The sequence below is a fragment of the Erythranthe guttata genome, chromosome 5, assembly GCF_056151865.1.
Source record: "Erythranthe guttata isolate IM_541 chromosome 5, IM_541, whole genome shotgun sequence".
Lineage (NCBI taxonomy): Eukaryota > Viridiplantae > Streptophyta > Magnoliopsida > Lamiales > Phrymaceae > Erythranthe > Erythranthe guttata.
Window position 1 is genome coordinate 15,003,385 of NC_142537.1, and position 26,180 is coordinate 15,029,564.

Below are 26,180 nucleotides of genomic sequence, written 5' to 3' on the forward strand. Positions count from 1 at the left end.
CTCAAAACAATCTCAAAAGTTTCTCTCTCCTTCAGACATGATGTGACTGCTATAGTAAAATGATTTGACTGCTACGGTAAAAAATGTCTTCACTAAAAAACAAATAAATATCACTTCATCTTTCAATTTTTTTCTTCTAAATTACCTTTTTCTAACACTTTTAAACATGATGTGACTGCTACAGTGTATTTTGTCTCCTTCCAAAATACAAACAAACATTATTTTCATTCTCAAATTATTTTCCCAAAAAATATTTCCTCAAAATGAAATCAAAATAAGTTCCAAAACGCTTCCAAACATTGCCTAAAAGTTTGATGACAAAAATCATTTCAGGTGTAAAGTACAGGGACCAAAGCTGTAATTATCACGAAAAGAATCCATCGACAGCTTGTCTTCATAATATTTAAAAGAATCTCAGTTGTATTATGACCAATTGTTATTGAAAGTAAACAGTAGTTGAAGCTAATTGACAATTGATATTTTTTTAGTACTATTATTTGGTGGTTCAATTTTTTTTTTATTTTTTTTTAACATAAATTAACAAGGAAACTTATTCAGGGTATGCTATTCATTTTCTTCTATTGTATCTTGTAAAAAGGAGTAAAATGGCTTTTGCTGCTCTCCTTTCGCTGGAAAAAACCATAGACTCTTGTTCCGTAAATTGTGATATATATTCATTTCCTTGCGATGAAAAGCAACAACTCGTGTTGGCGAAAAAATATACACAAGTTCGTTGAGAGCGTCTCTTGAAAAATTTCCACATAAATTCAACAGCAGTTTGGAAGGACGAATCACGGATGTAGCGTATCACGCAGAAGACGTGATTGAATCTTTTTATGTTGCAGAAAGTTGGTTACGGATATATGAAGTGGATATCGAATTTTAAGTTCAAATCCCAACTTCGCAAAGTAGCAACAGAAATTGATTCAATTGCTAGAATGGTGTTAGACATAATCGAAGAGGCCATTGTTAGTTTTAGTGACAATTTAATTGCCATACTTGAGAGGCTTTGTGGACAATCATCGAAATTAATTATAAGTCATCCCTATTGTTGGCATGGGAGGTATTGGTAAGACTACTCTAGCTAGAAATGCTTAACACGATCCGTTGATCATCGAGCATTTCCAGGTTCGTGCTTGGGCCACTGTATCACAAGATCACACACCAAGCCAAAATGCAACACTGGCGACGAAATTTCGCGACGAAATTCGTCACGTAGCGACGTTTTTTCGCCTTTAGCGACGATTTAATTTCGTCGCCAAATCATTAAAAATTCGTCGCGTAATGCCCCGTCGCAAAGTCAGCGACGAAAATCCAATTGCGACGCAAAGATTGGCGATGAAACCACCCATTCGTCGCAAAAACCGTATTTTCTGAAAAAAATTATTTTTTTATTGTTAGCGACGGAAAACTAATATCGTCGCATGTATTTGCTACGAATTTTGTTTAATTCGTCGCAAGTTCACCGAATCTGTGGGCGACGAAATAGTTGTTTCGTCGCCCGGTTCTATTTTTGTTGGCGACGAAAACTGAATTATATTTCGTCGCAAACGTTTTTTTTTTTTGATTAATTTATTTATTTTAATTATTTTTTATTACAAATAAAATCCCCTGTTAAAAAAAATAAAAAAAAAACCAAAACCATATTTACTCAAAAATATTAAAAACCACGATTACCAATTAAATATCAAAATACAACACGAACATCAATTCAAAAATTACATAAAAACTTGAAACCATAAATGTATTAGTTCAAGAGGCACACTAATTTCATCTCGTTTTTATACTCCACCATTAAAACGCTCGAGCAAGTTGTTCAAAAGAGCTCGGGTTTCCTGCAATTGCTGTTCTAATCGATCAACTTTTTCATCTTTAACTTTATTTGTTTCTCGGTTTTCGTTCAATTGTTGTTCCAATCGATTCACTTGTTCGTCTTTCATTTGCATTTGTTCTTGCATTGCCTTCATTTGAATCTCCAGTTGAATCTCCACGTCTGATGGAGTCGAAGAAAATCTCCACGTCAGACGGCGGTGGTGGGCGGCGGTCGGCGACGGCAACGGCGAGGGCAGATCGGAGGAGATGGAGAGGGGGAGAGTTTGAGAGAGAAGGCCGGGAGGAAATAGATCTAATTAGGGCCTGATTGAGTAATAAGTCAATCTTTGCGACGTTTCCTATTTTCGTCGCTACTATATCCTAGAACTAGCGACGAATTAAAGAATTCGTCGCTACTAAATTCGAAAAAAAAATTTTGAGCACATTTCGTGCGACGATTTTGTTAATATCGTCGCCGGGATACTAAAAAAAAAAAATTACTAAAACTTTTGCGACGTTTTTACCTTTCCGTCGCAACATATAAATAAATTACAAATAAATGGCAACTCCTAGCGACGTTTATGAACAAACGTCGCAACGTATATATATTTTTTTTTTTAATAATATTTGCGACTATTCCGCCTGTTACGTCGCAACATCTGAAATATAAAATCACAAAATATGTAACGTAGCGACGAAACACTATTTTCGTCGCCACAAAAAATATTTTTTTTTTTCCGTATTGGCGACGTTTGTATACTTTTCGTCGCTTGCTAGCGACGCTTATCCCGAATCGTCGCTAGGGTTTTAAATTAAAACTTGATAGCGACGATTTAAGCACAGAAACGTCGCAAACGTGCGACGAAAACATAACCGTCGCGAAAAAAAAACGTCGCCAGTCTTGCATTTTGGCCTTGTACAAGGCACAGGATCTTGTCCTAAGGTTGTTTAGCTTCCATCAATGAATCAATAACAAGAGCTTAAAAGGCAAGAGGTATCTTATTGTATTGGATGATATGTGGAGTACAAAGGCATGGGATGATGTAAGGAGGATATTTCCGATGACAACAATGGAAGTCGAATTATTTTAACCACAAGGCTGTCGGATGTGACTTCTTATCCCGACTCTTCTAGCCATCTTTATAAGATGGATATATCTCCTGGGTGAGGATCGAAGCTGGAATTTGCTTCGGAAGAAAGTGTTTAAAGAAAAAGATTTTCCTCTGGAATTGGAAATTATCGGACTACCCCTTGCAATTGTGGTGATTGCAGGAGTCCTATCCAAGGTGTGTAAGACTCAAGCCTCATGGAAGAAGATTGCAGAAAACGTAAAATCAGCCACCGCCAAAGAAGAAGATGGGATGTTTGAAGAGATACTATCTTTGAGCTACAACGTCCATTTGCAACATCATTTGAGGCCGTGTTTCTTATACAAGGGAGCTTTTTCCGAAGATCACGATATCAATGTCTCGAAACTCATCAAGGTATGGGTAGCTGAAGGATTTGTCAAACCATCTAGTGTGTATAGAAGCTTAGAAGTGGCTGCAGAAGAAGAATATTTGGAGGATCTTGTGAAACGAAGTCTTGTTACGGTCTCAAAGAGGAAGTCTGATGGGAAAATCACAAGTTGCAGAGTACACGATCTCATGCGGGAATTGTACGTGCATAAGAAAATCCTCAGAAGAAAAGTTTCTTATACATATCATGGATGGACAAGTTCCCATAGAAAACCAGCGGCGTATATTTATCAACCACGGTGATCTAAATTGCCTATCAAATGTTCGTCGCTCAACCACCCGTACCATTATAAGCTTCATGCATGGTAAAGCTCCAACTTACATGCACTAAATCCATCCTCAAAATGATGCCAAATGTTAAAGCTTTGGCGATTGACTACACGGGAGAAAAGGAGTATCATCTTGAAAATCTCGTACATTTGAAGCAACTCGAGAGATTGAAAATAACCGTTTCGTATTTATCGTGGGGGAGCAAAGTTATACCTGTTATGACGATTATTGGTTCGCTCCCTAATCTTCAAGTGCTTAAAATTAGATGGAACGGATTCTTCGGCGAGACATGGGAAACAAGTGAAGGGCAATTTCTCGAGCTTGAGCATTTGGTGATTGATTTGTCAAATCTCAAGTGTTGGGTAAGTGAAAGTGATCACTTCCCCAAGCTCAAGCGACTGCTGCTTCGTCAGTGTCGGTATCTAAAGGAGATTTCAGATGGAATTGGAGAAATTCCGACACTTGAACTGATTGAAGCAAAATGGTGTTCCGAATCTACTGCGGTGTGGGCTAAAAGTTGACTTTTTAGTTGTTGGTGCAGCAATTTAGTAAGTTCAGGTACGCTCGTTCAACTTTTTTCCGTTCAGGGGGTAAAAGTGCAAAAATGTCAGAAGATCAGGGGGCAAAATGCACTTAACCCAATAATTATATTTTCAAAATTTGCAGTAGTTCTGGTCACCAAAATCTTATAAGGAAAAACTGTGCTAAAGAAGGTAGCATTCTGAGATGACTCCATGATTCATCATACTTGCGAAGCACGAGAAAAAGCCACATATAACCACTGATGTTATATGGATTTGAAATCCCGTGTCAAATGGCTCAATCCAAACAACATCAATGGATTTGAATTATGAATTTGAAACCCCTCGCTCAAATGATTCCACACGGTTATGGTATTTCATATATACTCGCTCTAACAAGTTTATAAAAATAAAGGGTGTACATACGTACGGCAAATAAAGGGTAATAATCAATTACGGGAAAACTACAGTTTTCATCCCTTAAGTCCCTTAAGTTTGAATCGATTTTGCATTTGGTCCTCCATATTCACAAAATCAAATTCGGTCCCCCGTGTTTCAGAAATTCAACACTTTGAGTCATTTTTGTCAATTTTGTGTTAAAACTAACGGAATCAAACATGTGCCCATCACTACCGTAACTGACGGGCTAAGGGTAAATTGACGTAAATGACCAAAAGTGTCAAATTATTGTAGCATGAGTAGGGGTGCAAGTTAGGGGTGAGCAAAAAAACAAAAAAACCGAAAAACCGAACCGAAAAACCGAGCCGTTTCAAACCGTACCGAATAGCAAACCGCATGTACGGTTTTTTATTTTTGAAATACCGAATTATTCGGTTCGGTATGGTGGAAAGGTAAAAAACCGAACCGAAACTATAAAATGACTTTATTTTATATATATTATGTATTATTTTACCCTAATTTTTATTTTCTATCTTTCAATTACTTGTCTCATTCTAAGCATTTGTTCATAAATTGGGGCATTGTATTTTATTGATTTAGTAATTAATAATTTACTTGAGTTCATGGTTTTAATAATGTGGTAGATGAAAGTAGGAAAAAAAATGAAGCATAATACATCATCTAAATTACGTTAACTCCTATGAAATTAAAGATTTTTTATTTTCATTGCATTAGTAAGTTGTGAAAGTAATTGTAATTGTATTCTTTTGTTTGTACAACTTGAATATATAGTTACTCTTGAACCGAAAAATAACCGAAACCGAACCGAAAAAAACCGAAACCGAAAGAAACCGAAACCGAAAGAAACCGAACCGATAAAAAACGACATACACGGTTTTTAATTTTACAAAAACCAATATATTCGGTTCATGTTCGGTTTTAGCCAAAAACCGAACTGAACCGAGCCGTGCACACCCCTAAGTGCAAGTTGGAACGGAAATTCCAATTTCCGCCGGTTCCGATCCGAAAAGTTGCGATTTTGGAACAACTTTTTTCATTCCAACTTCCGAAATTCCGATGGTCGAATTTTTCCGATTTTTTTGGATTGAGATTGGAATTGGAATTATATAAAATAAATTTGGAATTTCAGATTTCCGATCCGATTTTCGAATTTTTCCGATCTTTTTGGATTGGAATTGGAATTATATAAAATAAATTTGGAATTTTCGATTTCCGATCCGATTTAATTCCAAAATTAATTCCGAAAAATTTCGATTTTTTTCCGAAAAATACACCTATAAATAATATATATTATATAATACTTATTTTCAGAAAATACGCCTATACTTTTTGTTTTAGGATTTTGACATAATGAATTATTGTTATAAGTTTTATTGGATATTATGTCGTGTTTATTTTTATTTATTTTTTTGAAGTGAAATTTAGCAGTTATTAGTTTTACATGTTCTTATTTTTGAAAAATTATGAACATTTTAGAAAATTTTGCCTAAGTTTTGATATTTTTAAATCTTATGTGATTTCCGATTTTTTCCGAAATTCCGAAAATTCCAGGCCTTTTGGAATTGGAATGAATTGTTATATTCCAAAAATTTTGTAATTGGAATTGAAATTGGAATTGGAATTAATATTATACTAACGAAATTTTTTAGAAATTTTCCGAAAAGGTTAATTTCGATTCGATCCATCCAACTTTCACCCCTAAACATGAGGGACCAAAGTCCAAATGTGTTTTTTTAAAACAAAAAATTTCCCCCAAATCCCTAAATCATAAAATCCGATGGCGCCCCTTCCCCCATCTCTCTCCTCTCTCTCTCTCTTGATCGATCCGCCATAGCCAATCTTGAGCAGATGTTTTGTTGTCTTCAATTGTCGATGGATGTTCTTCGTTAGATTCAAACATGCCTTGCGGAAGATCTTCGAAAAACAAAAATAAGGTAATTTGTTGTTCTTCATTTTCTAGTGGACAATTTACCCCAATTTACTGTTTATCAGATGATAAATTTTGGAATTTCAATTCAAACAAGGGAAGAAAAGTAAGCCCCCACCATTAGTTTTAAATAGTGGAATACAAAATGCATAAGTTCCGACTTAATAGTTGATAAATCAGAAGCATTCCATACTAATTGCAAAATTATGAAAAATGCAAGTATGGTATTTCGATTGCAAATCAGATGACCTAAAAGATCAAGAACACAATTTAGGTACTTGATTTTGATTTGACATTTTTTTGGTTTTTGTCATCTGCTTTGACTTCGTCTTGTGATTTTGCTGGAAACCGGATTTGGGGTTTTCAATTATTACTTTATCTGCTCTATGTTTATGTGAGAAGAACATTCATATTTGTTCAAATATGTGATAAATTATTTGATTCCTCACTGTTTCAAGGATGGGATGAAATGTCGTAAACGTGTTGTATTTGATTACGTGAATTTAATCTATTCTTGTCTATAAAGTGGCGGCATGTTCTGTTTTAACTTTTGAGATGCTTTAGAGTGAGATAAAAATGCTAACATCATTGCCATTCGTCTCATAGTGTCAGTTCAAACTATTGTAATCCACTCTGTTTTTTCTGCTAACAAGTGTCGAATACTGTCTCCATGCATTTCTGTTTGTTTGAGTCTCATTTTCTTTACAAATGTTTGTAATGATCTCTTAAGTAGGATTTTAAGACACGCTTGATAATGCGAAAATATGCAATTACAAGGACCAATGATATAATCCCAATTCTTTTGAATTAACTTTGTGCAGAGAAAGAAAGAGTACACTTAGAGGTGACATTACAAAATTCATTCTAAATCAGAAGGTAGGTGTTTGCTTAAAGCCATCGTCGCATCCTTATTGCCGGACGATGATCAGTTTAGAGATGCCACTTCCCACAAGGTAATACATAATAATCCTGAGTCTTTCAACTTAACTTAATTTGTGTTATAACTCTCTATTTATTAGTTCTTGCATCTTCTGTTTCTTCATTTTTTCATTTTTTTTCTTTTGCAGGAGTGTCAAATACTCATGGAGAAACTGTGTGTTGTAACAATGTGCGGGCCTTGTTTGATTGTGGAAATCACACCTTTTCCTGCGGGTCCCATTTGCAGAAAACGAGTACTCGAAAAGCTGAAATATTGAAGTTTCTCAAAGAAAGAAACTAAAATAGAGAGATTATGTGACAAATTCGTTGGTGAAGAAATTACTAGCTGCCAAGGATCCTGATGATTTGTATGGGGTTGGGTTAAATGCCGAGAATCTCAATGTTGATCAACTGTTTGATAAAATGTCTCAGAGAGAGAATTATCTTTTTTCAATTGCAATTCAGTACTGCATAAATACATTTAATTCTTTAATAAAAATGACATAATTTTCATAAACCACATGTATACTTGATTATAATTTATATTATCTCCAGCATTAATAGTAGCTAGCTAGTGTATATTAATAATAATATTGTTATATATATATTATTATTCATGCAATGCGACTGTCTTTCTCACACACTATCTAATTAAGCCTGAACGGCTAAACTGATAATACTCTTCTTCCTCCTTTCCTCAACTGTTTATAATATTTGCTCAGCCACAGAGGATTACAATACATGGATATCTAAAAACAGTTGCCACCGAAAAAATGCCCAACAGCCAGGATACTTAAACGAAGGTAACATATCATATACGACACATTCTCGTAATTATTACCAGAAGTCACGACAAGAGCACGCACCATCCTTAAAACGATGGAATCTATTCGCATCTCTAACAACAATTTCTCTACCGACAATGCTGCACACCAACTTCAGAACAGTGTGACAATCGCCGCATACACGCAGATTCTTGATTATACGTATAGGCGCGCCGCGAGCAGACTTAAGCAGCCCATAAGCAACAGCCAATCTCTCACTATGCCAAAACAGCCGTCTTTCCTTCTCTTCCTCTCCCATATCGTGCAAAACCAAAGACGTGTCCGGTTTATAACCTCTCTTCCTCATTTCCGAATCCAACTCCTTTAATAAATCCACAATCTCGTTTCTCATAGGATGCAGCATCGTCTCGCCCGCATAAAAAACTTCGTTCTCCTTTCCCAAGTCAACGCAGCTGTATCCAGGTTTCTTCTTCGACTCCATAGCAATCATCAATCTTCTCACAGTAGACACACTCTCCCACATAGTGGCACTTGCGTAAATTTTAGACATCAATACACACGTCGAGGGGTCCTCTACTCCTAACTGGAGCAAGTGATTCGCAATTCGAACCCCTGTTTCGTTTTTCCCAGCTTGACTACTACATGCGCTCAATAAAGCAGCCCATGCAGCTTCGTCGGGCTCGAACGGCATCGTGTTTAGCACATTCTCAGCCTCTTCGATATGCCCTGCTCGACTGTAGAGATCCACTAAGCATGTGTAATGCTGGAGAGACGGACTTAACCCGTAATCCCCAATCATGGATTCGAAAATCTGTCTGCCTTTGTCGACTAATCCGACATGACTGCACGCATATATTAGCCCAGTAAATGTCACTTCGTTTGGTCTCGAACCAGCTTTAGTCATGTCGTCGTACAACGACAGTGCTTCGTTTGCTCGCCCGTGCTGTGCCATCCCAACTATAATAGAAGTCCAAGAAACAACATCTCTTTCCCTCAAACTATCGAAAATATTCTCTGCGGATAATACGTCACTGCATTTAGCATACATATCAATCAATGCGTTACTGACGTATAAGTTGGACTCGTATCCAAAACCTAAGACTAACTTATGAAGTTGCTTTCCGAGTTCTAACATGGCTAAACTAGACGAACCGACAATCAAACTCGAAAGAACAAACGGTTCCTCAATATCGATTCCTTCACTTCTCAGTTGATTAAAAAGTCGAAAGGACTCAGTGCAATACCCACCTTGCACAAAGCCTGATATCAAAGCTGTCCAAGAGTGAACATTTTTACAAGGCATGTCGTGTAAAAGCTCGAGGGCTTCGTTTTTCCTTCCAATCCTTGCGTACCCGTATACCAAGCTAGTCCAAGAAACCACATTCTTGGACACAATTGAGTGGAATACTTTACTAGCTTGATCGGGCAATCCACATTTTGCGTAAAAATCAACTAGGGATGACTTAACAACGTCGTCATCAGAAAAACGCGATAGGACAAACTGGGCATGCAGCTGTTGACCAAGTTTCGAGGCGGACAAACAAGCGCAAGCCTTAACGAGACTCGCGAAGATGAAATGGTCCGGTTGGAGACCATCCCTAGACAACATACGGGAGAGCAAGAAGAGGGTTTGCCGGGGGAAGCTGGCTTGATTGTGCGCGGTGAAAATTGATGCCCAAGAGACTAAATCTCGGTCCGGCATTTCGTCGAACAGTTTGACGGCGTCTTTCAGATGACAGCATTTGCCATACATGTCTATGAGTGCGTTGGGATAGAGGGGTAGATGCTGGTCTAAGCCAGTTTTGATGACATAGGCGTGAAGACTCTTGCCTTGGATTGAGAGCCGAAGCTTGCTGCATTGCTTTATTCGCTCCAAAATTTGAAACTTGAAACGATGCATTCATTCCCGGGGAATTTTGAACGAATGATTTACGGCGAAGGGGACTGAAATGCACTGGTAGAAAACATGGGTGCCTAAATAAAAAATTGAATTCTTCAAATTGACCTGGATGATCGAAACTGCACTGTCCCTTCTTCACCAAAACCACCGTCACCACCACTCCTCTTTAACTGTCAGTCCCGCCACCACTCCACAGCCAAGACATCACCGCCGGAAAATACACTCTCACAAACCTCACGCCACCGTAAAGCCCCTTGTGCGAATTCTGCCACCCAATCTTTCACTGCCCAAACAACACCGCCCAAAATACACTATCACACAACTCACACCCCGTGCCAAATCCCCGCACAAATCCGCTGATTTCACTTCCGAAAATAGAGAGAGGTTTTATGGGTTTCTTGAATTTTGTGTTAATTTGCCGAAAATCAAACTAAATTTATAAACAAGGGTTTATAACTGAAGTTTGTTGGATTTCTTAAATTTGTGTTAATTTACCTGCTGGTAGAGAATTTGGAAAAGCTTAGTCGGGGATAATTACAATTTTGGTCCCCCAAGTTTGCACGTTTTTCACTTTTGGTCCCCATTTACCGCCGTCAACAAAATATACACTAATGTTGTCACATTTTAACACATTTAGTCCCTCCGTCTGTTTCACCGTTAAGAAGTAACGGTCAACGGTTGAATTTTTGGTTTTTCTTTGAGAAAATTGCAATAAGACCCTTGTATTCTTTCAAAATATTCTAAAAACCCCTAAAATTTTATCCAACCATAATTTAACCCCAATTTCATCAATTAACCAATTTTAACCAATGACCCCGATTTTTCAAAATCGGGTAATCCGACGTTGATTTTCTTTTTAACTCGGTTGACTCTTTTTTCGATTGATCTTTTTTTGCCGTTGTTGACCAATGTTGAATGTCAAGTTAACAACGTTGACATTTTTTTATATAGATTTTTATTTAAATTGTTGAGTAGTGGGTATAATATAATTTAAAAAAGAAAGTCAAAGATGATAATCAGCGAGAAAAATAATATCATTAAAGAAGTCAAAATAAAAGAAAAATAGAAAACGTCAACGCAGCTCAGTGACGGGAAATTTTTAAGACAAATAAAAAAAGATAATAATTAACGGCCAGTGTTAACCCTAAAAACCGTTGTACTAGAGTGGTTATCTCATTTCCAAATTACTCCGCACATGCCTAATTCATCTTCTTCATATTTTTTTTGGAAGAAATTTGGGATGCATTGGCGGTTCCACGAAAAAAAAATGAGGGGAAGAAATTATGAACTTTAGAATTTAAAAAAAATGTATTTAGGCCTCGGAATTTTAGATAAAAACTTTGTTAAAAGTTTGTAACTTTCATACTACGATACTAGATATTAAAATAATATTATTATTTTGTTATACAATAATAATATTGTGTTGATCGACAAAAAAAAAGTCACAGGAAAAAGTTCAAAAAAATCAAGAAAAATAGAAAATTCAACATTACAATGTCGGTGAACGGCGTTAAAAAGAGTACTTAAAAAAAGTCAATGCCGAAACAAAAATTAAAAAAAAAAAAAAAATCAACGGCGGTTTACGGTCAGCGGTAATGGTGGTAAAAATGGGGGTCGTTTGTCAAATTGATTAAATGATGAAAGTGTGGTTAAATTAGGGTTAAAAATATTTTAGGGGTTTTTAGAATATTTTAAAAGAATGCAGGGGTATGAGTGCAATTTTCTCAATGAAAAATCCCAAATTCAGCCCTAATTCAACAGTTGGCGTTACTACTTGACGGTCAAACATACGGAGGGACTAAATGTGTTAAAATGTGACAACATTAGTGTGTAATTTGTTGACGGCGGTAAATGAGTGACCAAAAGTGAAAGCTGTACAAACATGGGGGACCAAAACTGTAATTATCCCACTTAGTTGGTATTGCCATGTTTTCCTCTCTCACAATGAAGAAGAAAAGGAACAGAAGATAGACTTTTTAAAATAAAATTAAAAAGCCCGGAGAGAGGTGGTGATTTGCTGATGGAGTTAGTTTTAAGGGTAAATGAGTAAATGCACAACAAAACTGACGGTGTTAGTTTGTCTACCGTTGACCATAAATAATAGGGGTCGTATTGGTACGTTTAATAGTTCAAGGTGGTGTTTGAGACAAACATCATAGTTCAACGATGCAAACTGTACTTTCCCCTATAATTTATTATTTATTATTGGGTTAATAGCATTTTGCCACATGTACTTTGCCCGTTTTTGCGCTTTGCCACCTTAACTAAAAAAAGTTGCACGGGCACACCCAAACTCGTTTTTTTGACGCACATAACCGCCTAAGGGGAATATTCTGGCGAATCTTCTCATTTTTTTTCCGGCGCACGTGCGATGCACATGCTTAATGTGAGGATTTTTTAGTCTTTTAATCTGAAGATATCATGTGGGGTTATAATTGAAAGTTCCAAAGGATGAAATTGAAAGATTGAAAGTTGCAAGGGGTGAAATTGAAAGATATTAAAGTCTCATTCTTCTTCTTCACTGGAATTTTCTCCCCCATTAATTTGTTCTTTGAACTAACAACAACTTTTGAAAAAAAATCCAAGTTTAAAAAAAAAAAAAGGGGTTATCTTCTCTCATCAATTTAATCAAATACCTTGTGAGGCGATCTTGGTCCTCAATTTGGAACTTTCCTCGATGTTCCTCCTGATCGTCATCAACATATTCAGTCCAATCGTTTCTCTTAGTCTTGTTCGTTAGGTCTTGGATTGGAGAACTGTTGGAGGTACGATTGTGTTCATCGGGAAGATGGAAGTGATTTGGATTAGAGAATTAGAGAGACATGTTCAAAAGTTTGGACGAATTTGCGTACGATACATCTCTGGCCATGGATGATTGGGCAAAAATCTTCCTCACAAATTCCTTCTGGTTGCACACCACGCGACTCCACCTGTTGCTGCTCTGCTCTTCTTCTACTGCTTCATCTACACTGCATCCCACTTTTGTTATCATAGTTGAATTTTCTCACACAGACATATATCTACAGTGCAATAATTCATTTCAACATATACTGTAAACCACAAAAACATATTGAGAATTAGAAAGAAAGAGAGAGAATTGCCTGCATAGTGGAGCATTCGAAGCATTAGAAAGGATTTCTTTGAAAAATATTAATGGGGAGAAACTCCTATAGAAGAAGAAGAAGAAGAAGAAGAAGACCCACTCCCATGGAAGAAGCAAACACACAACTCTATTTCAATTAATTTAGAATTTGGGTAAGTATAAAATAAAGTTCAATTGAGTCCTTAAAATTTTCTGTTTTACCCCACATGATATCTTCAGATTAAAAGACAAAAAAACCCATGTATTTTGTTGAATATTTAAGTGGTTTAATTTAAATTCTCAAAATTAATTTTTGATGAATAATAAATTAATGGATCATTTAAAATATTTAAGTGTGGAAAATAATAAAGTGAAATGCCACCATTGAAAAAGATGGAGGTGTTTAAGCACCTATTAAATTGAATAGGTGTGTAGTTCATGAGAAAAGGTGTGATACCTTTTCATGAAATTATTTTCCTAAGAGTTGTGGCTTGTGGTCATAACCTTTGAAAATCTATAAATAGATTCCAAAACCCACCATTTGATTAATTAATTATACACATGGAATTCAATACATTAATTGAATTCACTTCTCATCATAGCATATCATTGCATATTGTTGCATTACCAAGTCCTTTTCTTCGTGTCTTATAAAGTCCTAAACGTCGTTTCGTTCGCCGTGTTCCAATAATTGGTGTGCTACTTTGTTGGAACTGAAATAGTCGTTGTATCTTGGGAGACGATTGCCGTAAACCGAGAGCACTGCACGGGGCAAGTTTGTCTTAAGGAGAAAGAACCGAGTTCTTGCCTTGGCTACATTTTTCTTGTCAAACTTCTGTCCAAATTTTGTTCGTTCCCATTTAAAAATACACACACCCAAATATAACAAAAATTACTTGTTCGATAGATGGGAGTTGAAAGGTTTAAAGCACCGGTCTTGGTTGACGCGTGTCGGACCCTTTTTAGGTGTGACGAGGCCGGTCGGGGCTTTGTGGAGAAGCCGTGTAATTGTTGTGAGGGGGGAAACTAAGCTCGTTTTCTACGATTATTCGACTCAACAAGTAAGGAGAATTTACGACATGGAGGGAAACGATTACCACCTCAACTGCCGCGATCTCACCATGTTCTCGAGTATAAGAGGAGTCTACTTTAGATATATATATTATATACAGTTAAAAGCCTATAAATTAATACAATTAGGATCAACAAAATTCTATTAATTTAGCGAAATATTAAATTATCGAACTAATGATTTTAACCGAGTTGGGACCGGAAGAAGTTATTAGTTAATCGAATATTAATTTATCGAGTTCTTACCGTACTTTCTCAAATGAACGAGTTTAATTTTGCTTGTCTCAAAGTCTTGAGGGAGAGAGAATATCACAAACATAAACTGGTAAAAAATTTGATGAGGAGTAGTTGGAATTATTCATTTTTAATGGAGAGAGGCCCAAAATATTTTATTCCATTTGTGAAAAGTCCACACCCATTTTTATTCATTATTTTTTCCAATTTTGCTCCCACCCGCCACATCATCACTGTGTCATGCGCCCACGTCGTCATTGCGTCACGCGTTGGTCATCAACTTTTTTTTTTCACTCTCCGTTTTCTTAACCTTTTTTTGGTATCAATTTTATTAATCGACTATACTTAATAAGCATAGTCGATTAAAGAAATTCTTTAAAAAAAAATTATTTTATTTTTATTTCTTTTCGTTTTTTAATTTGTTTTCTCTATCAGGTATATTAATCGCCTATGAAGCATAGTCGGTTAAGAATCTGACTACTAAAAATAACAAATCACAGTTAAAAAAAAAATACATAATTAACTATATTTTACAAGAACAAAAAATATATAAATATTATAATTGATTTATACAGTTGGATCAATAAACAAAAAAATTCAAAAAGAAATTTAAAGATTGGAGTCGATTAACCTTAATCGACGACCAAACATAGTCGATTAAGCCTTAATTGACTATTGAACATAGTCGATTAATAAACTACACGTAGTCGATTAAGGGTCCAGCCTGCGTGAATTTCTCTTTTTGCGCAGTCTTCAGCCCAATCCACCCAAAAACCCTAGATCTGCTCTTCATCGTCACCATGTCGCCGCCACACCACACCATCACCACCCCGCTTCCATATTCTAAGGTTTTTTATACACATAAAGTAAATCACAATCCGAATCATCAATTCAAACAAAACCACCACCTTCAAAACCACCAAAACAAAAAGCCACCCATATCAAAAAAATTGAAGCAAATCGCAATCCGAACAATAAAAAAAAATCAGAACCACCACCTTCAAAACCACCAAAACAAAGCCACCCATATCAAAAAATATGCAGCAAAATTAGATTAAAAATCCATAACGAACAAGTTGAATGAAACAAAACTACATTGAGTGTGTATTTTGCAGCCCCCGTCGCCCTACTCCCCGACTCCACTTGAAGCCCCAGTTGCCAACCTCCGCCCGCGCCGCCTCGACGCCGCCTTCTAAAATCACCCTATCGTCGGACCATCACCAAACACTCAGATTAGATCTTGTAAAGAGGGAAAAAGAAGAGAGAGAAAGAGAAGAGAGTGGGAAGATAAGAAAAGAGGAAACAAAAAAAAAAAAAAAACGGCAGAAAATAACGTCAAAAATATTTAGGATTTTGAAAGAGTATATTAGACAATTAAGGATAGTTTTAAAATAATGAAAATATCACTTGAGTGGAATATTAGCTATGAGGTTTTCTCTAATTATTTAGATGAGGGGATTCTTGCTAATCTTTCCATTATTGAATTGTTTTATTTTAGAACATAAATTCATGGATAACTAAAAAAAATTAACATAAATTGATATATGGAAAATGAGTTACTTGGCAAAGAAACAAAAGAGATTGCTAAAGTTGTAAGATGCTTTAATTAATATTTTTCTCAGAATACGTGATTTAAATTACATTATTTAAAGGGTTTATTAGGGATAACCCCCTTGTTTAGATTTTCTAATGAGGTAGATTCATATAATTTTTCCTTTTTTGAGATTCACCCAAATATGCCAAATTGGCACAATATATTATTTAATTTCCCGTTAATACCCCTGTTTTATTTTTGAACGGCATTTATTTCCTTAACTACGTGATATGAGATTGCTGATACGTTGCCTAAAATCACGGAATAAAATTACGTGAGTATATTGACGGTTTCGTTATTATCAAATCGTGTACGATGGCTCTGAAGAATTTCTCCATCGTTTCATCGTTTTCCATCGGCTTTGAAGAATTTTTCACCGGCGTGGAAGTAGGTTCGGATCTGAGCGTTTCATCATTGTCCGTCGTTAAGCGAGTTTGAACATTTTTTTTTCAATTTTTTTTTCGATGTCTTGTGCAGGGGTTGTTGTGTTATGGTGGTTAGACATTATAAGATTTGTGTTGATACGTTGATTCTATTGGTAGTAAAGTAGATCGTTTTTTAAAAAAATTACGTCGTCGCATATACATCCTTATTTTGTCTGATGATGCTTGTTTGGAAGAGGATTCACAGAGTTGGCAGATGATGGTTCACGCAGTCGGACCAGAGTTGTTTTATATGAGTGTCGTAGTTGGTTTACGCAATAATCGAAATAAATGTCTGGTATGGTTGAGTTCATGAAGTTTGACCCCGATTGATAGTTGGTTTATTTGTTTACAACAGTTGATTTTAATGTGCTCGGTAGTACATTGAAATATATTTCCTAGTATTTTTTAATTGATTGTATGGATTATGCATTTTTAAGTTTATTTTTGATGATGTTAATTTATTGTCATTCAAATGTATTTGCAGTCTATTTAATCATTTTTTAGTATTCTGCATTTTTAAGTTCGTTTCATGATTTTAGGTTTTTTTTCGATGGCGAATTTGTACGGATTTTATTGAGGTTTGGTGGGTTGGTTGCTATAAAGAGGTGTTCCAAAGCCATAAGCAACACCTCCACCACCACCTAGTCCTCCACCACCACCACATCCGACCACCTCCACCTCCAAGACCGCCAAAATCGACCAAGACCTCCGCCGCTCCCGCCTCCAAGGTCGTAACAATCAATTTAGGAGTGATATCGTCGTTGGCCGCCGCCGCCGCCACCGCAACTGTCACTGCTCCAATCTAGGGTTACTCAAATCTAGGATTACTCAAATCTAGGGTTTTGGTAATTCTTCGGCCCATAGTTAATTAACGAGATGCATAGTCGAATTACATCTGTATTAATCGACTATCAGTGTTAAATTAATAAACTATTACATATTTACTTGTGCTTTAATATTAATAAACTAAGTGTCATCAACTTGAAAAAAAGCACAAATAATTAATCAACTATAGACTTGCTTTATATTTACTAGATATTTTTTTATCAAGAGTATTCATATATTTTACAACAGTAACATCAATGTTCATTTGTATTTTAATATTAATAGACCATGCCAAATTAATACACATCAATGCCAAAATTAATAGACTATCAATGTTTATTTGTGTTTTAATATTAATAGACTATCCCATATCGTTTAATAGACTATCCCACTGATATAATTCGACTATGGATCTCGTTAATCGACTATGGGCCGAAGAATCATCAAAACCCTAGATTTGAGAATTGACGGCGGCGGATTTGTGTTTTAAAATTAATTGACTATCTCATATCATTTAATAGACTATCCCATATATCTAATTCGACTATGGATTTAGTTATTTGACTATTGGGCCGAAGAGTCAACAAAATCCTAGATCTGAGAAGTGATGGCGGCAGATTTGTGTTTTAATATTGATAGACTATCGCATATCATTTAATAGACTATCTCATTGATCTAATTCGACTATGGATCTCGTTAATCGACTATGGGACGAAAAATCATCAAAGCCCTAGATTTGAGAAGTGACGGCGACGGATATATGTTTTAATATCAATAGACTATCCCGTATCATTTAATAGACTATCCCATAGATCTAATTCGACCATGGATCTCGTTAATCGACTATGGGCCGAAAATATGGGCCGAAGAATCATCAAAACCCTAGATCTGAGAAGTGACGGTGGAGGATTTGTGTTTTAATATTAATAGACTATCCCATATCATTTAATATACTATCCCATAGATCTAATTCGACTATGAATCTCGTTCATCGACTATGGGCCGAAAAATCATCAAAACCCTATATCTAAGAAGTGACGGCGGCGGCCGCCGGTGGCCAACGACGATAACAACGACATTGGGCATTTAAGTTACTTGGCTTCACTCCTAAATCGAGTGTCGCACCCTTGGAGGCGGAGGTGGTGCCGGTCGAGGTCTAGGTGGAGGTGACGATCTTGGAGGCGGAGGTGGTGGCGGTGGAGGTGCTGGTGGCGGCGCAAGTGCAGATGGTGACCTCGATCCACCGTATAGCGTGCCATCTTCACCGTATATTTTTTCTGGTTTTTTTTTGGAGGTTGAAGTTTTGGGTAGTGGGTTTTTGTGGGGATAGTGTTTTAACGGGAAAATAGGGAGGGATTTGATATTATTCAAAAGGTAAAGTAACGTGATTTGTGGGATTTGATTGAGGGTACTGATGGAATTTAGAAAAATATGGATTTTTTTCAAAATGACAAATTTGAGTTTGAGTCTACTCCTATTATTTATAAGACTAAGGGGGTTATATCTAATGGACCCTTATTTAAATTACTCCTCGTTTATATTTTAATATTTTTACTAAAGATTTTTCTTTCAATTCAGAAGACGGCCCTTCGCACTTAATTATAAAAGGGACATCTAATTTTTTTGCCTTTCAAATAATTTCAGTTCATTCATACTTATTTGATAATAAGGAAAATCCTTTTATATATACCAAAATTACCCATAATTCCTTGAAATCCTAATTCAACTCCAATTTCACAATTTATACCCCTATTTCGCCAAATTTCACTAATTAACCAATTTTGACCATTTATTCTGATTTTGACCCTAAATTTGACCTGCCACCTCTGGAGACAGCCGGTTTCCAGCGTTGACTTTTTTTTTTGAAATTTTTTTCTTTTTCTAGCAGTCAACCGCCGGTCTCCGGCGTTGAATTTTTTTTTGAATTTGTTTTTTTCTTAAAAAAAATATTTGAATTAATATTATTTTGTCTTTGCTGCTAAATTACTGTCGGATATAGTAATTTAAAAAAAAATTCTATTAAAAAAAGTTAAAAAAAAAAATTGAACGCCGGAATCTCTCTGGGAATAAAAATTCAGAAAAAAAATATTTTTTCAAAAAATTATAAAAATGGGGTTAATGTGATATATTTGTTTAAATTCGGGGTTAATGTGTAATATTGAGAAAGTTAGAGTATAGTGAATGGTTTTGATAAAAAATATATTATGGAGGGTAGTTTAGACAAAAGACATGAGGATATGTTTATTTGGACGATTGTTTTTTGTCTGGACCAATGTGTATTTAACTCCCTTGTCATATCCTTCTTTACAAATTGCCCTAATTATTTAGAGATAAATTGCATAGATCAATTACCATATCATACTCCCCCTTGTAATAGACTTGAATTTACTCAAAAAACAATTACCACGTCATAACTCTTATGAAACCCTTTAAATTCTATACTATCTATAAAAGGAGGAATGTTAGGAAGATTTCTTCCATTTTATGTAGGGACAAAATCATCCGTACATATATTTTAGAGCGTATAGAAATCAAAAGACAATGACGTAATTTAATTAATATTTCATTCAAATGTTAATTATACAATTAACTTTTCATATTGAAAGTATTTCTTTTATATTTTATTTCTATTAAAACTTCTAAAATAACTTAAAGTTTGACAACATACATATTAAATTACATTCAGAGAGTTTTCTAATAAGATATGATTTGACTATATTTTAGTCATCATTTAGCTCAAATAATTTATTTATGATATATTTTTATTTGTCAAAATTCAATAATTTATAATAATGTGAAGAGAATAAAGAAAACAATTTCAAATAAAAATTAATAGATAAAATTGAAAAAAATAATTACACACCTTATTATATTAGATAAAAGGGCAAATGGCAAAAAGGCCCATCACATGTGACTTAAATGCATTTTGGTCAAAAAAAAAACAGTCTCTCAATTAAGCCCATCCCCATGTCTTTAGTCTAAAATACCCTCAATGATATAATTCTTATCAATTCCACCCATTATGATCTAACTTCCTTAATATTACACATTGACCCGGGATTTAAACAAATATATCACATTAACCCCCAAAACAATTTTTTTTCAGAAAATATTTTTTTTTTCTGAAATGTCCAGATTCCGGCCAGATTCCGGCATTGACTTTTTTTTTTTTTTTTTTTTTTTGAAAATTTTATTTTTCATGAATTTTTTCCGGTCGGTCAACCACCATTGACCGCCGGTCTCCGGCGTTGATTTTTTTTTTTTTTTTTGAATTTTTTTTTCTTAGAAGAAAAAAATATTTTAATTAATATTACTGTTTTAGCTACTAAATTACTGTCTCAGACAGTAATATTACTGCCCCAAACAGTAATATTATGAATATTATTTTTTCCGAACAGTAATATTATGAATATTATTTTTCCGAACAATAATATTATTAATATTATTGTCTAAGACAGTTAAATTACTGTTGAAGACAATAATTTAGCATCTAAGGCAGAACTATTAATTAAAAAAAAATTAAGAAAAAAAATGAAAAGAAGCCAATTAACAGTTAAATTACTGTCTCCGACAGTTAAATAACTGCTGGAGACAGTAATTTAGCAAACGAATACAGTAATATTAATTAAAAATATTTTTTTAAGAATAAAAAAGTCAATTAACAGTTAAATCACTGTCTCCAACAGTTAAATAACTGCTGGAGACAGTAATACAGCAACGAATACAGTAATATTAATTAAAATATTTTTGAAGAAAAAAAAATCAATTAACAGCTAAATTACTGTCTCCGGCAGTTAAATAACTGCCGAAGACAGTAATTTAGCAGCCAAGACAGTAATATTAATTAAAAAAAATTAAGAAAAAACAAATTTATAAAAAAAAAAAAAAGTCAACGCCGAAATCTGGCCGGAAAAAAAAACATTTCAAAAAAAAAAATATTTTCTGAAAAAAAAATTGGGGGGTTAATGTGATATATTTGTTTAAATCCGGGGTCAATGTGTAATATTAAGGAAGTTAGAGCATAATTGGTGGAATTGATAAGAATTAGGGTTAAAATTGGGGTCAAAATTGAAATTAAGGTTAAAATTGGTTAATTGATGAAATTGGGCTAAATTGGGGTGTAAATTATGAAATTGGAGTTAAATTGGGTTTCAAATGAATTGGGGGTAATTTTGGTATATATAATGGGATTTTCCTTATTTGCAAATAAGTTTCAATGAGTTGGATTTATTTGAAAGACAAAAAAGTTGGATGTCCCTCTTTTAATTAAGTGCCCTTGTCATGGGCCTATTTGCCATTACCCCTAGATAAAATAAGGACTCCTAAAATTTGAGGTGCTATATAAAGTACGGAAAAACATACAAGGTTAAGTTAAATGGTATGCAATCCTTCATATTACAAATTACTTTTGATATTTTTTTGTACTATCTCACATAATTATTAAGCTACTCAAAACTTTAAATAATATATTTTCTTATTAAAACAAACTTTTAGAAATTTTATTTTTTCTGTAAGTAAATAACGTATGTTGTTTTTAGAGGAATAATGTATGTTTTCACATTTATAAAATTATCACAAGACAATTTAATTAATATTTATTTTGGGTGGATTAGAGCAACTTTTCAGATTATATTTTTTTATTAATATTCACTATCATACGTAGCTATCAAAATACGTTCAATATTTAAATAATATATTATTCAAAATTAAGTAGATTTGTTTAGCTTTCTAATTTTATTTTGATTAAACTTTGGAGAATTTGATACAAGTAATGATATTGTTTAGATCAAAATAATTAATTTGTGAAATATTTTTAATTTTATTAATCACTATATCTACAGTAAATTTAAGGATAAAACATATATAAATGGGCAAATTCCATTTCACCCTTGTATTCTAACCTCGAATCACTTTACATATTTTATACAAGTAACTTTTCATATTGAAAGTATTTTTTTAATATTTTATTTCTATTAAAACTTCTAAAATAATTTAAAGTTTGACAACATATTTTATTCATATTAAATTACATTCAGAGAGTTTTCTAATAAGATATTATTTGACTATATTTTAGTCATCATTTAGCTCAAATAATTTATTTATGATATATTTTTATTTGTCAAAATTCAATAATTTATAATAATGTGAAGAGAATAAAGAAAAAAAATTCAAATAAAAATAAATAGATAAAATTGAAAAAAATAATTACACACCTTATTATATTAGATAAAATAAGGAGTCCTAAAATTTGAGGTGCTATATAAAATACGGAAAAATATACAAGGTTAAGTTAAGTGGTATGCAATCCTTGATATTACAAATTACTTTTGATTTTTTTTTTTGTACTATCTCACATAATTATTAAGCTACTCAAAACCTTAAATAATATATTTTCTTATTAAAACAAACTTTTAGAAATTTTCCTTTTTCTGTAAGTAAATAACGTATGAGCTTTAGATGAATAACGTATATTTTCACATTTATAAAATTGTCACAAGACAATTTAATTAATATTTATTTTGGGTGGATTAGAGCAACTTTTCAGATTATATTTTTTATTAATATTCACTATCATACGTAGCTATCAAAATACGTTTAATATTTAAATAATATATTATTCAAAATTAAGTAGATTTGTTTAGCTTTATAATTTGATTTTGATTAAACTTTGGAGAATTTGATACAAGTAATGATATTGTTTAGATCAAAATAATTAATTTGTGGAATATTTTTAATTCTATTAATTATATCTACAGTAAATTTAAGGATAAAACATATATAAATGGGCAAATTCCATTTCACCCTTATACTCTAACCTCGAATCACTTTACCCCTCATATTCTTAATTGCATCGATTTACACCCCCCCCCCCCCCCCCATAATTTGCCTAAGGCAACCTTCTCCATCAATTTTCAGGATTTTAACATTGAGGCTGTTTGGGCAAGGTCTGAAAATTTTAGAAACGCCCACTTACCCTGAATTAAATAGTTTGCATCGTTTTTCCACTCCTTCTTCCATCAAATTCCCAAATCACTTTCCCTAGAAAAAACCAGCAGCTTTCTTCGTGATTTTTGGTTGTTTTCTTCCACAACAAAGGTATGGCTGGAAATAGTTCACCACAGTCATAAAGTATGGGCTCAAGTAACATGAGAAGAAGATGCATAAGCGGGAACTCATCCACTAATTTTAATGAAAATAGAATCAATTGCTATGATAAGTTTTTTAAGGTTCAATATGCTTTCACAAATAATATGCACGTCCTGCAATTATCGAGAGAGTTACTGTGATTTTTTCAAATGGGTCGATCATCCTTTGTGTGAACGAGCTCGAGGTTGTGGTTGTTATCAACAAAAGGATGTTAGAGCTTAAGAAAAAACGAAGAGCTTCAACAAATGGTTGAACACTTTTCACATGCAAATGAGGAACTGAAGGAAAAAAGTTTAGAATTGAGACTAAAAACAAAAGAACTTGAACAAAGAATTCACCATTCTTGTAATTTCCAGACCTTGACTAACGGCTTCAATGTCAAAACCGTGAAAATTGATGTAGATGGTTACATTGGGACAGTTGTAAAAGTGCACGGGATAAATCGATGAAATTGAGACTACGAGGGGATAAAGTGATTCGAGGTCAGAGGACGAAGTGAAAAAGTGAAATTTGCCCTCAATAAATTTATATATTAAATTAAAAGATGATATTTAAAAGTAAATCTCTTATTGTTTAAGGTAGATGAAAGCGGGGGCGTAACTAATTAAGGCACCAAAAGCGGGAGTCGCCCCTCCAGAAAAAGAAAAGATTGATTTTTCTTTTAAGTAGTGAATATGAATATTTTGTTATGCACTCAGCTACATCAAGATCAAGCACAATCAATATGATCGGAAATCTACAATAACATAAGGCTACATTACAAATGAGTCCATCATGGGATACTTATTCATAAGAGGTTCAGATAAAAAAAATCTTTTACAAAAAAGTTCAAATATTATCCAGAAGTGTGTAAAAGACTAAAATACCCATCACATTTTAATATGCTCCAATTTCATCGTTTAATTCAATTTAATCTCAATTGACACCAAATTTCACAAATTACTCAATTTTGACCAGAAACTCAATTTTGAGTACAATTTCATCCGTCACCGCTATTGACCGCCGGTCTCCTGTTGGGAATTGGGCACGTGTACGCAGCGGAATTTTTTTTTTTTTTTTTTTTGTGAAATAAACAATTTAATTCACATAATCACATGCTCGATTCGTATTAAAACAATTAATTGCGTACTTTTTCGCCTCTAGCGATAATTAAAAACAATCATGCGTATTAATTTATTCGACAATAAATCACATAGCATGCTCGCAGTAAATCATGAATTTCATATAAACACGAAACATATATTAATTCACAAAAACGTACTGCGAATACAAACACATATAATTTAATCTAATTAAATTAGCACCCAAAGAATATCGGATTCGAAAATTTAGCTCTTGAGGCGTGAGGCAAGCACTCGGATCGAAGCAAAACTGGCACGGAAACCAATCCGTGCAGTCGGGAGCGGCGGTGGTGAAGCGACTGCGGCGGATGCGACGTCTGCTCGGCGGTTGCTTCTCGATGATTGACTCCTTGATCTTCTTCCTCTCGGATTTCACCTCGTATACCGAAATCAACTAACTACGTGGCACTAGACACGTAAAATTCAGAAAAATGGAAGAATAAAATAAGAGAAAAATACTACCGATAGTATTTTAGGCGCGTGGGCCAACACCGGCGACGATCGGCCCATAAATACATAATTTATAGGTCTCTTAATGGGAAATGCCGATATCCTCATTGGTGGCGTAATCCTTTGACTAGGAACACGTTTAACAGTTATAATACTAAAGTAAATATCTCACAATCCTAAAAGATCAATTACTAGTACTTGTAATAACTGTAAGGACTATATCTATGTTTGAGACAAAGGGATAGAATGTCAAGGTGTTTTTATCATTAATACGAAAAATAATTATTTATTACAAGAATAAATGGAAAGACCACAACCACAAGTTGGCTTGTTGGTCACCTACTCTAACATCTCCGTCGTTGACTTTTTTTTTCTTTTCTTTTTTTCTCTTGCTTTTTCCACGGTCTCCGGCGTTGACTTTTTCGATTTTCTCTTATTTTTCTTCTTTCTGTCGCGGCTGACCGGCTGTTAACGCCGGTCTCCGGCGGCGTAGACTTTTTTTTTTTCTTCAACAATTTTTTGCCTGTTTAAAAAGTAATATTGTTGTGGTTGACTGTCATATTAACTATATTACTGTTTAACACAATAATATTAACTATACTACAATTTAACACAGTAATATTGATATATTACTCTCAACCACAGTAATATTAGCACAACAAAAATCATTATTATGTGTAATAGAGTAATATTAATATGTTGACTGTTCAACAAAGGCATGTATCATAAAAAGCCAAAAGAATTAATATTGATGTGGTTGACAGTAATATTACTGTAATGATAGTAATATTACTCTCAACCACAATAATATTACTGTGTTTATAGTAATATTGCAATAATAGACAGTAATAACATTACGTTAATCGGCCAACAAATCAAGTAAAGCAAAAAGGCTAAAAAATAATATTGATCTGGTGGACAGTAATATTATTGTGTTTACAACAATTTTACCATCAACGAAAATAACATAATTACGTTGACTTGTCAACAAATCAAACAAAATCAAAAAAATCCAAAAAATAATAATATTGTTGTGGTTCACAGTAATTGTACTGACATTAACAGTACGAAAGAGATATAACACTTGAACTAGAATAATAAAAATGGTTAGTCATAAACTTATTCATAAAAATCCATTAACATAATACTAATTCATATCAC

The 26,180-nt window shown here is 34.1% G+C and overlaps 1 protein-coding gene, 1 long non-coding RNA gene and 1 pseudogene across 2 annotated transcripts; 2 read left to right on the forward strand and 1 right to left on the reverse strand.

Annotated features, from left to right (window-relative positions):
* The first annotated feature begins 605 nt into the window (after positions 1–605).
* Positions 606–4,120, forward strand: LOC148770720 (putative late blight resistance protein homolog R1B-16; annotated as a pseudogene).
* A 2,185-nt stretch (positions 4,121–6,305) lies between these two features.
* Positions 6,306–7,830, forward strand: LOC148770721 (uncharacterized). Its single transcript, XR_016031137.1, has 3 exons — positions 6,306–6,474; positions 7,289–7,420; positions 7,535–7,830. It is a non-coding gene; the product is annotated as an uncharacterized LOC148770721 (long non-coding RNA).
* Positions 7,831–8,033: 203 nt separating this feature from the next.
* On the reverse strand, positions 8,034–10,576 carry LOC105958582 (pentatricopeptide repeat-containing protein At4g14050, mitochondrial). The gene has a single exon (XM_012982583.2). The coding sequence runs from the start codon at positions 10,068–10,070 to the stop codon at positions 8,223–8,225; it is 1,848 nt and encodes a 615-aa protein (XP_012838037.2). The 5' UTR covers positions 10,071–10,576; the 3' UTR covers positions 8,034–8,222.
* Positions 10,577–26,180: the final 15,604 nt, after the last annotated feature.

Bases quoted from the DNA above. Each gene is read 5' to 3' on its own strand.
- LOC105958582 (XM_012982583.2), bottom strand. From the start codon at position 10,070: ATGCATCGTTTCAAGTTTCAAATTTTGGAGCGAATAAAGCAATGCAGC.